We start from the raw sequence: 13,947 nt of genomic DNA, 5'->3' as shown, positions 1-13,947 counted from the left end.
TTGGCAAACAATGGGGATTAAACTTTTGAGCAACAAAAGCTAAACTTTAAACTTAATTGTGTAAACTAACAGGTGCAACTCCTGAAAATACAACATGAATAACAATGAGGATGTGGAAAACCGAGAAATAGTCCAAGAGAATCAACAAGCCTCTAACGAATTATTACTTCAAATTCTTCAAAAAACACAATTAAAACTAGAAGCAATGGATAAAAGAATGAGTGAGATGGCAGCCCAGATGGGGCAACAATGTGAGGAAATGCAAGAGACACCCAAAGTTGAGACTGAAGTCTCGGAACATAATAGGACTCCCTCCCCTAAGCAAACTGATAAACAAAAGAAAAAAGAGATTGTAGCTGATTTATCAGCTGATATTAAGAAAATTAAACCTCCACAATTCTGCGGTACTGAATATGGGGAAGAAGCCGAAGCATGGCTGACAGAGATGGAACAATACTTTGAGATTCGGAATTTTTCGGAGACTTCTAAGGCTGTTTGGGGTATATACCAATTCACTGGGGAAGCAGCAACTTGGTGGGGAAACACTAAGGTAGAATTGAACATTAGATCTACCGACATAACTTGGGAAAAGTTCGTCAACATATTTAGAACACGGTGGCTACCTCAAACCTTCTATGACCAGAAACTCATGGAGTTTCGAAATCTGAAACAGGGGGAAATCACAGTTCATAAATATTGGAAGAAATTTACCAGATTACTTAAGTACGTACCCCCTTACCAGCAGGATACCAATCTAAAAGTAAGAAAGTTTATCATGGGATTAAATAATAGAATAGGGGGAGCCGTAGATGTTTTTAGCACCACGAACCATGGAAGAAGCCTTGGAAAAAGCTGTGCGTCAAGAGCATAAAGTCAAAAAGGATGATTCTATTAGGGACAGCAAGAGAAAAACCAATTGGAATTCAGAAGGTGTTGAAGCTGGACCACCAAGGAAACAGTTTAAGGACTTTAAGAATAACAAACCTGATAATAGAAGCAGTGGAACTAGAGATAATCAGGGAAACGTTCATATAAACAAAAATGACAGGAACAATGAAAAAAGAGGACCACCACGAGGTTGTTTCATCTGTAAAGGAAATCATTTTACAAGACAATGCCCTAACCTCAATCAGCAACAACGCCCATCCTTGCCGCAGCAACAACAAGTTTTTCAACAAAGAATTTATGCAGCCCTGGATAATCAACAGGCAGAGCAACAAATAGGCCCCATTAAAACACCGGGTAAGATTTATGGTAACCCTGTAACTATTCTTATTGATACTGGAGCAACAGAATGTTTTATTTCACCTAAATTATTAAGTAAATTTCCAAAAAGATCTAGCTTTATGGAAAAACCGTGGACAGTCGAATATGCAAACCAGAGAAGGGCTAAGGTAGAGCAATGCTTGTTTGAAGCCCAAGTTGACTTTCCAAACTTCTCTACAGAACTAAATTTATACGTAGCACCCTTAGGATCTTATGACATTATTATAGGAATAAATTGGCTTAGCGAGCACAAAGCTAAGGTAGATTGTCTTGCCAAAACAGTAAGTTGTGTGGATAACCGAGGTAGGCCTACAAATATTTCAGGGGTCAAACATAAAATAAGAGCCCAGCAGATTTCAGCAATGCAGCTTAAGAGGTATGGAAGAAAAGGTTGTGAGATATTCGTAGTAAAAATTGAAGATTTAAGGAAAACTACACTCGGAAATGACTATATTTATAAAGATGGGGAAATTAAACAAAAACTAAAGGAATCATTTGAAGAAAAATATCCCTATCTAAAGAACTATCAAGATGTATTTCCTGAGGAACTTCTTGGATTACCTCCTTCCCGGATATTTGACTTCTCCATAGATTTAGTACCTGGAGCAGAACCTATATCCAGAGCCCCGTATAGGATGACCACCACAGAACTTATAGAATTACAGATTCAATGGCAGGATATGTTGGATAAGAAAATGATTCGACCCAATGTCTCACCATGGGGAGCCCCTGTATTATTCATAAGAAAAAAGGATGGAACCATGAGGCTATGTATAGATTATCGGATGCTTAATAAGGTCACCATCAAAAATCGATCTTCGTTACCCAGGATAGATGATTTATTTGATCAAATGAAGGGTGCGACTGTGTTTTCGAAAATCGATCTGAGATCAGGATATCATCAGCTGCGAATTAAGGAAGCAGACATACATAAAACTACCTTCAGGACCAGATATGGACATTATGAGTTTGCAGTCTTACCGTTTGGATTAACTAATGCCCCTGCAGCTTTCATGAATTTAATGAACAGTATATTTCACGATTGTCTAGACAAATTTGTGTTGGTATTCATAGCTGATATTCTTATTTATTCTAGAAATGAAGAAGAACATCAAAAGCATTTAGAGATAGTACTACAAAGACTTAGAGAACATAAATTGTATGGAAAATTATCAAAGTGTGCTTTCTATGAGAAGGAAATTCAGTATCTAGGGCATATAATTTCAGCACAAGGCATAGCAGTAGATCCATCTAAGATTAAGGCGATCAAAGAATGGCCAATACCCAAAAAAGTGTCCGAAGTCAGGAGTTTTATGGGGTTAGCTGGATTTTACAGGAAATTTGTCAAAGACTTTTCAAGAATAGCTTATCCAATCACAACACTTCAAAGAAAGGGAAAGAAATTTATTTGGACAGAAAAATGTCAATCAGCTTTTGAGTTTCTGAAGGAAAAACTGACTACTGCACTTATTTTAAGAGTACCCGATCCACAGAAACCATTCGTGGTAATCATTGATGCTTCAGGTGAAGGATTAGGGGGTGTGTTAATGCAAGAGGGACAAGTCATTGCCTATGAGTCTAGAAAATTGAAGAATTATGAACAAAACTATGCACCACACGATTTGGAATTAGCAGCCATAGTCCACGCTTTACAAATGTGGAGGCATTATCTAATTGGAAAACCCTTTGAACTTCAATCTAATCATCAAAGCTTAAAATATATTTTTACTCAGCAAAATTTGAATGCTAGACAAAGGAGATGGTTAGAGTTCTTAGCAGATTATGAATTTGACATAAACTACATTAAGGGAAAAGAAAACAAGGTGCCTTAAGTCGAAGGAGACACATTTCAGCAATGACCAAGGTAAAATTTCAATTGAGAGATCAGATTTTACAGCATTTGCAGAATGATGATTTTTATGCAGAAATCAATTTGGCACTTATTAGAGATCCACAGGACCCCAAATATTCAGATTTTAATTTAGAGGAGGATGGACTATTGGCATATTGCCACAGGATTTATGTGCCCAATCAATCTGAGTTACGTAGATTAATTCTAGGGGAATATCATTCAGCTCCATATTCAGGACACCAGGAGTCACGAAAATGTTATCACCTATAAAACCTTCATACTTTTGGAAGGGAATGAAAAAAGAGATAATTGAGTTTGTAGCAAGTTGCTTAGAGTGTCAAAAGGTGAAAGCGGAACATAGTTACCCAACAGGACCGTTACATCCAAATGAAGTACTTGAATGGAAATGGCAAGTAATATCTATGGACTTTGTACAAGGGTTGCCTATGACTCGGAATCGACATAATACTATTTTGGTCATGGTTGATAGATTGACTAAGGTAGCACATTTTATTCCAAGGAATCTAACTGATGGAGCATCTGAGATAGACCATAAATTCATAAAAGAAATTTTCAGATTACATGGGGTACCACAGAAAATTATTTCAGATCGTAATACAAGAATAACTTCCAAATTCTAGCAGACATTATTCTCAGCCTTGGGCACTAAATTGAATATAAGTTCAGCGTATTATCCTGAGACAGATGGTCAAACAGAGCGAGTTAATCAGGTATTAGAGGAACTTCTAAGGGTTTATTACATGGATCGACAGTATCAATGGGAAACGTATCTGCCACTAGTTGAATTTGCATACAATAACTCCTATCAGTCTTCGATTAAAATGGCACCTTTTGAAGCCTTGTATGGCCGTAAGTGCAAAACCCTAGTAAGCTGGAATCGATTAGAAGACAGAGTTATAGTTGGTCCGGAAATGCTTCTAGAAATGGAAGAAGTACTTCAGATCTGCCAGAGATTGACGGAAGCTAATGACAGGCAAAAAAGTTATGCTGATGCGAAAAGAACACCTAGAGAATTTACTGTAGGGGACAAGGTGTTATTAAGAATTAAGCCCCAAAAAAGTACTATTAAATTTGGCAAAAATGCTAAATTGGCCCCCAGATATGTGGGACCCTTTGAAGTTTTGGAGGTAGTTAACCCAGTAGCCTACAAGATTGATTTACCTCCAGCCCTTGCCAGGATGCATAACATCTTCCATGTGTCCTACCTTAAAAAGTTTGTTAGTCATCATGAACACATGATTGATTGGAAGCTGTTGCAGGTACGAGAGCCAGCGGTGGTAGAGGGAAAGCCAACCAGAATACTCGAGGTGCGTAAGCTGCGCTTACAAAATCGAGAAGTAACTCAGTGCAAGGTTCAGTGGGACCAGCATTCAGAGGATAATGCTACGTGGGAAGACTATCATGATATCTTTCAAAGATACCCTTATCTATTTTCAAAAACTGGGAACTGAATATTCCTCATTTTTTTTCATTTTTTTTATTAGTTTTCTTTGATGCTATTTCATCGTGGACGATGAAAAACCTAAGGGGGTGGGTATGTTACATCCCAATTTTTGCCCTAATTTCTCTTAGTTAAAATTAGCCGTTGAACCAGAATAAATTTTCAAGTTCAAGTGAAGTTAGTCGTTGTTCCATCATGGTAGTTATAGCCGTTGTTTTGTTTATTCATGTTCATGTGAAATTGAAGCAATTATCTTAAGGCGTTGCATCGATTTAAAGAACTAAATGAATATATAGTTTTTAGCTGTTGTGTTCATGTGAAGTGAATATAGTTTCTAGCCGTTGTGATCATGAAAATATTTTTTTTTAGCCGTTGTTCGGTCAGTTATTATTTACGATGAAATTCCTAACGATATTATTTAACAAATTATGAATTATGAATTATGAAATTGATGTTTTGGCGAGACTGATTGTTTTGAAGGTTGCAGGATAAAGACTCGAGAAGGAGGGGAAGCATTACGAAATGAGGTCATACGGAAATGGAATGATCATATGACCTAGTTATCAGGAATATCAGGTTTGATCAAAAGTCGCCATGGCAGGATTGTTAAAGCTTGACAACAAATATCAAAGTGGGAAGTTACATGAGATAAAAATAATATAAGATTTTAAAAACTAAATAAGAAAATTCTTACCTTTATTTAATAGTAATATCATTTAATAATATATCATTATTTTGATTAAAATCATAATTAAATATTTGCAAAGTGGCACTATTATATTAGATCTATAATACAATAATGTCACCTTGTATATACTTAATTATAATTTAACCAAAATAATAATATAACATTAAATTATATTAATAAAACCTTTTTCCACCTTTTGTTCCAACGATTCATATTCCAATCGATGGAAATTCAAATCGCATTGTAGTCTTGTAACAACAGAAGTTGTAAAGCCGTGCAATATCAATTTATATGTGGTCTTTGTCGTTTTCGTGCAGTAACAACAATTTTCGTCTGTTTATGATTCTGCCATAGTCTCAGAGCCTCTATGTTCTGCAACCCGAGCTTGTTCTTTATTTTTTTCGCTTTGAATCCTGTTCTATCCGACTAAGATTCTTATACGGCATATACATTTAACCCAGTTAAGAATCATCGTCTATTTTGAAAGACGTTATCACCTGCAACTTTAATTCTGCCTAACGCGATATCATACTGCTGAGCAGAAACGAGATCTTACTTGCGTATCACTAAGCAGTGGAATTTGCAGGTAGATTGAAGAGTTTTCAAAAACAAGGCACATTGAATCCGTAGCCAAGTAAGGATATGATAAATCTTAACTTCTTTCATTCATGTTTTTCTCTGTCATTTCTGGGTCGAGTTGATATTAAATGTAAGAGTTGGGTGCACTGAATAGGGTCTTGCCGTTACCATGTGCTCATCATATTAGAAAATACCAACAGAGAGCTTGTACCTATGAATAATAATAAAAGTAGTTGATACTTATGATGGTGTCGATAAAGGAAGTAGTAAGACTTTTGTTCTCATCTTATCTTGTTAGTTCTTACCACTTCATTCAGCCATGTTTTTGACTGTAAAACTATACCATTGTCAACCGTGTCATAAATCTGTAGAACTGTGTCATGAAATGTTCTGTCCCAATCAATCAAAACCAGTAATAATGATCAACTTTGAATATCAAAGAAATTCTGAGCATGCAGAGTCATAATCTTATGAAAAAGTATAAGATGTAACAGATTCAAGCATCGAGGAATCACCAATCAAAAGATCTGTTGATGGTGTGAGGTGTAGATGAATTTGACAAAAGAAAAACGAGAAAGACATCAGTAATTGATATTATACAAAATAATCTGAAAAGCTCATGTAATTCCAATTTGATAATTAATTGTCAAGCTGAGCGGTGGAGATCGGGTTATAAAAACCCACCTCTGAAATCCTTGGCCAGGGCGATAAAAGGGTAAACATGCCACAACAAAATGATCGCGTTGTTGTCCTAATACTTCAGCTATTCAATCCAATAGCTATTGAGACCTCAACCCACCTGAGTACTTCGATGACTGGATCAATGAACATCCCAAGCCTGACCTCAGGGTAGGGAGGGCCATTCTATTTATTTAGAACTTGTGGGGATAAGTAAAAAGGTCCGCGGTTGGGAGGTTAAGCCTACGTTAATGCTTCTTCTCTCACCAAAGCCAAAGCTTGGTCAATTAATTGGATAAATCTCTCAAGTAAATCAGTACATATCTTTGTTTTATTTAAGTTTCTTTATTTCTTTTATGCAATATAAATAACTGAAATATTCTTTCTCTGTAAATAGATGTATCATAAATTGAATCTTTTTAGTATGATAGTTTGCAATTTTTCTTTACAATAATCTAGATCAGGGTAAAATTTCAGTATTTTCAAACGTTAGAATGAATTTGAAATTCAGTAATTAAAATAGAATTAGAATTTAGATTAACTTCAGTATTAGTTTAGATATATCTCAACAGATAATTAGAATATTAAAATTCAGTTGATTTTGTAGTTGTAAAAGAACCTGATGTTACATTAGTATTTCACATATGATATGTAATGAAAGGTGGCAATCTTTCATTGACATATATAAGTAGAAGGTAACCGTTGTAAGGTGACGATCCTATAAATGGTAGACCTGTTATCATGACAGACTTCATTAAATTGTTGTCCCAGAGTGTTGGAAGTCGTGATAACGAACAGACAAAAGGTAACCCATGTAAGGTGAAAATCTTATATATGGTACACCTGTTATCATGGTTCTTTGGGCCGGATTTTGCTAAACACTATGATAACCAGCTCATCATAGTTCTTTGGGCCGGATTTTGTCGGACACCATAATAACCAACTTTTTATGGTTCTTTGGGCTGGATCTTGTCGAACACCATGACATAGTTACTATTGTAAATCACACTTAAGGTGGTGTTTAAGCTTATATTAAAGTTATGGAATTTATTTCAATTGTGTGTTATAAAAGGTGAGATGATATTTCTTCATATACTTGAGAGCATAATATGTTCTATATCAATCCTCCCTAACCTAGAGGTAGTGTTAAAGTTGTGACTTCAGTCAGATTGATTTGATCTGATATACATTATTGTTATTGGTAATCATCATTTTCTATATATACTATCCATGTTAATAATATTATTGTATATAATACATATATATATTATATTACATATATATTGTTATACATATTATTATTATTGATGTTAATATAATATTATTGAAATGATGGTTACACCATAGAGACATGTCTCCTCTCATATTTATATGAGATCCAAATCTGCATTTGGACATCATCAATAACAATGGCTATGATTCTACATTTGCGGTAATGATCCTAGAATTGAACACCTTGTCTCCTCTTGTTGTCCATATTGTGGTTCGTTCTGTGGATCTTTCCTTTAAGAGCTCTCTTCTAATCTTCCCATCAATTCTTCCTTCTTCAGTGATTGTTGGTCACCTTTCAACCCATCCTCCTGTTGCCCCCTTCAATTGTTTGCCTCCCCGAGGGCGGATCTCTTTCTTTCCCCTCCTTGCGAGAGGTCAAAGAATTGTATAGCTTGGACTATTGTTAGAAAATGGAGGAAAGGTCATAGTACCTCTTCTGCTCCTCTTTCTTTTGTTGTAAAAAAGAAATTCTTGTTTTAGCTCTGTGATAAATTTGTTAGTCATTTTAGCTTTGTGATAAATTTGTTTTCTTTTCCTCAACACTTGGGAGTTACTTCGTTGGTTTTCATTGGGGGTATTTGTTCTTTTTTGGTTGTCTCACTATTCACAAGGTCCCTCTCTCTTGCCTTCATGGCTACTATGCATAAGGGTTTGGGCCCTCTACAAATTTACCTAATCAAAATAAAAGCTCCAAAAACCACAACTACTTTCCCTAAATTTCAGATGCTCCTATGTTGTGAAGTGGTCTAGTGGTAAGGCAAGGCACATATTACAATGAATCATTGAATTTAAAACCAGGTAGATACAACCCCACATTACATGATTGTCACATTCATGTGGCTTGGAAAATGTGGCATTCAAGTTAGGTTTACATCAGGTAGTAGCCTTCCTGGCAATTTGTGACACAGATTGGAAAGTGTAATACTAGGGTGGCCCAATCCTAATTAATAAACTTCCAATGTGGGATAGGCTTAAGCCGATTCAAATTCAAAATTGCCTCCCCCCACCAAGCTCATATTTGAGAAATTCACACAATACAATAAACCTCAAAAAACCTTCTGATTTATAGAATTCAAAAAAACACTCAAATTTAATAAAATAAGTAAATTTACTTACTCAAGCCGAAAAATCAGATGTTAAATTTCTTTCAATCCGTCCCAATCTATCTTATATTAGTCCTAAGGATTCCACCCCATGTTCTCATATCAGGTTTCAAAGATCAAGAGGAGCTTCTTTGGAGTGGAATGAAAGATTCTACATGAATATCAAAGTTTACATGGGAAAAAAATCACACCAGAAAATGGGAAAGAACAAAATGGAGGAAGCAAAAGTTTCCAAATCTTCACAAGATGAATGTTTTAAGCATCTTATAATTGATTCCTTTGATTAACAAACACACATGCAGATGTTCATGTGTGTATAGGTGTCCATATGCAGGCTCACACACCTATTTTATTTTATCCATTTGACACAATACAATCAATTATCAAAACTCTCACAGTAGATACAAGATTATAAAAACTTCCCGTAATATTGATGAAGCAAATTTAAAAACCATAACTCATCTAAGGGATAAATAGATTTCAGAGTCAACACAGAGTGGCACCACAAATTTAGCCCAACACCTCCCTCCAGATGGATGGACATTCAATTCGAGTCTTCTAAAGGCTGGACAAACTGCATTTTTGCAAAATAGCATCTGCTAACAAATATCTCATCGCAGAACACTATGCACGCTCCCAGCAATAACATTTTGCTGTAAGATTAAAAGAAGGGAAGATAATGAGATTTAGATGTTTTACAAAACATATTTTTTGTTTTTTGATGTTCCAGTGGAGAGAATGATAAATTCATTTTCTCTTCTTTTGCCTTAGATTTACACAGACAAGTTACACTCAGCTTTCTCTTCTTCTGCAACTTGAATCAAGCTAATACCATGCCAACAGAAACGCCTTTTATAAGTACACCCTTGGCACTATTACCTAATTTGCCCACATACGACCGTGTATGGAAATCTATCCGCCTAAAACCTAAACCCCAAACATATCTTCGGAAAATTATAAACCCTATCTAACGGGTTGTACCATGACAGTGATAAAACCCAATTTCAAATCTCACAGTTAAAAATGTTGCCAATAACCCTACCGTAATATAAGAAGACATTGAATCGCTGTGCTTTTCTTTTCTTTTCTTCAGTGGAAATGCCCAAAAAAATAGAATTGTACTTACAATGATGCGGCCCTCGATTCTCAAGTCCTTCTGCTCGAACAGCCAAATTTGAATGCGTGCTTTGCTTTGAAGGAACCGAAATATCAAGTTCTGTGCAGTTAATGCAGCACCCAATACAGTCAAGTATTAGAAAGGCAACTATTTGCAGCTAAAAACAGAGGGGTGAAGATTAATATAATCGAGAAGAAGAAATAGAATTACGATGGGTTGGGTCATAATCCTCTGGACTCTGGTGGTTGCCATGGCTGCTTTGCTTTCTGGTTTGCCTGTTCTACTTCTTGTGTTCAGGTAATTTTCGCCCGCCTCTGCTCAAACTCAAAAATCCAGTGGCAAATCTCTAGTCCCTTGTGACCAAAAAAGACAACACCTTTGTTGAAGATCCAACGGTCCTCAATTCAATCCCGATAGGCATGCGAGACGATGAAATTTTTGAGCCAGTTTTTTTCAAATATAATTTTATAATCTTATTTTTATGTTCAAGAGACTCATAAATTAAAATATCTTCTATTTTATTTAATCGTAAAAATTAAAATATTATATTATATTTGAAAAAAATTGTTCAAAACTGTGAAATTGCTATTAGGAATGTGTACTTTTTGAGTCAAACTTTTTTATTCATGTTTAGTAAGTAGAATGAATGGAATCTACGTGATGCTTTTTGAGTCAAACTTATTAACCCATGCTTCATGAGCATTGGTTCACATGAACCTCTCTCTCTTGAGAATAAATAGAACAATTAGGCCCTATTTTGTTTGTGGAATTTGACTGAAATCAGCATCTATCAATACTAGATTTGTCAAATTTGGCATTTGTGTCCAAAATGGCAAACTGAAATTTGAATTTCGAAAATCTAATTTTACCTCAAATTTAGGTTACTACTCTTCCTCAAAATACTTGAAATTAGACCAATTCAATTTTTTGAGGATTAGAAAAAAATTACAATCTATTCATTTTTCAAGTCCAACATATGCAAAAGCCAACTAATCCTGAGGATTGTAGACTTAAATTTCATTGAAAAGAAGGCATGAAAACAAATCTAAAAGGTTGTTCTTTCTCAAGGCAACCTCCTGAGACACTCACTTCAATGTCACCCATCATGGGTTTACCAATTGAATGGTCCTAAGATCCTAATGCCTTGTCAATCATTGACTACCTTAGTTGTTCTTGTTGATTTTGTTGGTGAGTAGGAAGATTTGGGGATTTCACCTGATTTTTGTGGGTAAAGGTAGTGTCTTGGGTGGAAAGATCGATTCTTTATAAGGGTGCAATGCAGGATGCTTCTATGGATGCCGAGAAGGAATCACAACTGAGTGTGAATTTGGGGGAGAAACCTGTGATTTGATCTCATGACATCTATGGGGTTCGCAGAACAAATTTTATGGCGGGAGCTCTAGTGCTAGTGGAGTAAAGAAAATGGGTGATGATGGGGAGTGAAACACGGGTGAAATTGTTGCAAGAGAATATGATTGCATCTGATTTTCCAATGTTGTTGGGTTCTCTCAAAGACATAAGTATGGAGATTTGGAAAAATTGGGTATCTTCCCACTCATCTTCTTGGTGAACCAAATGAGTCCAACTATTTTCCCAAAACCCAATTTCAAATTAGAAATCCAGATTTTGAAAAATTCTAGATGTGAAACAATTTTTCTATTTCCACAAACCAAATGGACCCTTTGTTCTCATTGGATCTAGGTGATGCTCATAGAGCACAAAGTGTTCCATTCATTCTCATGAGAGATGGATTCATGTGAACCACTACTCATGAAACATGGGTCACTATGTTTGACTCAAAAACTATACAGTTAAATCTTGACAACAGTATCACACTTGATTTTAACTATTAAGAAATAGAGTACTAAGTTATTTTACTTCTATATTTTGTATTAAAAGGAGGATGTCCCAATTTAATACATTATGTTCAATAATTTTATACCTGTTAATTTATATCCATGTAGAAATCTTCAATTAGATTTTTATATATAAACATGTTTCAAAATATTTCTCCTTGAATTAATTAAGTCTTGTTTGTGGAATCTAAGAGTTTTTGCACAATATTGAATTTTTGTGTAATACAACTAAGTAGTTTTTTTTATCAATCATAAATATTCTTTAACATATTCATGGAGTCTAATTCACCAAGTAAAAGTCTATGACCAAGTTTGTTTTGCAAGTATTCGCAAGTTAGAATTGAAGTGAGACCAAAACATTCAACAACTATCAAGACATTTCAGAATCAAAATGCTTCTTTTTTGTGTAAATATAGCCTCAAAAAAAGTTCATCATTGTTAGAAAAAGTGACCTTACCCAACTTCTTATAGGGCTTGTTTGATTGCTAGAATTAGATAAGAATTGGCATTTGTAATTCCTAAAAATTTCTAATACATTTTTTGGGTGTGCAAAATCAAAATTGGAATAAGAAAAAATATAGTATTTGGTACCTCCATTTACCCTCAAATCCATGATTTGGTATCCATCTAAATAGTTGGAATTGCTCCAATTCTCATTTTAATTCCAATTTGCCAAAAACTTGAATTAGATATGAATTAAAATGAAAATATTTTGAGATCCGCCTGACCTCTTTCGCTTTCATGTTATTAACAAATTTACCATTGGTTTGTGTTTCTTGATGTTGGTTTTTGCATCTGCTCTGTGTTCCATGGTCGATAATTATTTTTACCATTCAATTGGCAACAGTGGTTCAAAGAGTGCGTGACATTGAAAAATACTTGCAAAAAAATCTACCCACCAAATCACACCTCATAAAATGAACTTCTAGCAATCATATATTCTTATGAATTCAAGATTCAAGTATGGTCATCTTTTAAGATAGATAAATATCCTTTAAGCGCCTCCATTGTGTCTTCATGAAAATCTACCCACCAAATCACACCTCATAAGATGAACTTGCAGCAATCTTATATTCTTATGAATTCAAGATCCAAGTATGGTTAGCTTTTAAGATATATAAATATCCTTCAAGTGCCCCTGTTGTCTTCATGTTGACACAATTTTTGTCAATGCATGAAGATCTGGGCGATTTAAATAAAACCATTCTCGTGGCATGACTAAACCAATCTTTACTACTATGCAACTCTTCCACTAAATATGAAGCATTTCCTTCTAAAAAGGCATCTGAGTAGATATTGGTTGAACATTGGATGCTTGATTAACATTGAGAAGGTGTATGCTTGAGGATGAGACCTCCTCATCTTCTACAAGACCGCCAGTGGACTTCGAGATGTCTACTCACAGTGCCACCAACACTTTGTATATCAATCATTTCTCTATCACCTATTATCTATTTCAATCTTAACCATATTCTCAAGGTAAGCCCCTATAATTGAGATATAATAAATCATTATCATTGCTTGGCATGGCTTGAGCAATCCAATCCCTTAGAGCATAGGGCTTTGATTTCAAACATTAAATGATTTATTCACTAGACTTGTACTCTCAAACCTATCAGGGTATGGGGACAAGGGGATTTTTTCCCCAAAATCATGTTTTGAGAACAAATTGCCTGAAAAAAACTTACCTCATATGACCATGGGCATCAATTGCAACTGTTGCATTTTTCTATACAACTGATATTTAGCATTCCCGATTGAGTCAAAAACTTCTATTTAACATGGTAGTCTTCTTTATTTTCATCTCATATTTGGGGTCTGTAAAATTTAAAATATGCTTATTTCAATTATATTCCAATTCAAAAAATACATAACCAAATGGAAGAAATGTCTTTTGGCATTATGAATTCTTGATGAACCAAAGAATCCCAAAATTGTAATCTAGATTTCAAGTTCCAAAATCCCAAATTTAGGATTCTAAATACCAATTCTCAAATCATATGCTAGCAACCAAATGGACCCATAAGAAATGAGAAAGATGACACTACCATCTTACCAATACAAGAAGAGTACA

General features: G+C 35.0%; 1 protein-coding gene across 2 annotated transcripts in view; it reads right to left on the bottom strand.

The window, feature by feature from the left end:
• LOC149557501 (uncharacterized) overlaps window positions 1-10,448 on the bottom strand; it is a 41,119-nt gene extending 30,671 nt beyond the window's left edge. The window contains exons 1-2 of one of the 2 annotated variants that reach the window (XM_089832155.1): window positions 10,228-10,448; window positions 10,027-10,116 (exon numbers count right to left, since the gene is read on the bottom strand). In XM_089832155.1, the coding sequence (XP_089688281.1) occupies window positions 10,027-10,116; window positions 10,228-10,269 (132 nt within the window). In that variant the 5' untranslated portion in view covers window positions 10,270-10,448. The remainder of the gene's footprint in view (window positions 1-10,026; window positions 10,117-10,227) is intronic. The other variant, XM_089832156.1, reaches the window with a different exon arrangement.
• Window positions 10,449-13,947: the final 3,499 nt, after the last annotated feature.

This window comes from Cupressus sempervirens, chromosome 5 (assembly GCF_028749045.1).
Source record: "Cupressus sempervirens isolate cs-2001-9-10 chromosome 5, ASM2874904v1, whole genome shotgun sequence".
Lineage (NCBI taxonomy): Eukaryota > Viridiplantae > Streptophyta > Pinopsida > Cupressales > Cupressaceae > Cupressus > Cupressus sempervirens.
The sequence above is the reverse complement of the archived record's forward strand: the minus strand, read 5'-3'. Positions and strand labels throughout refer to the sequence as shown.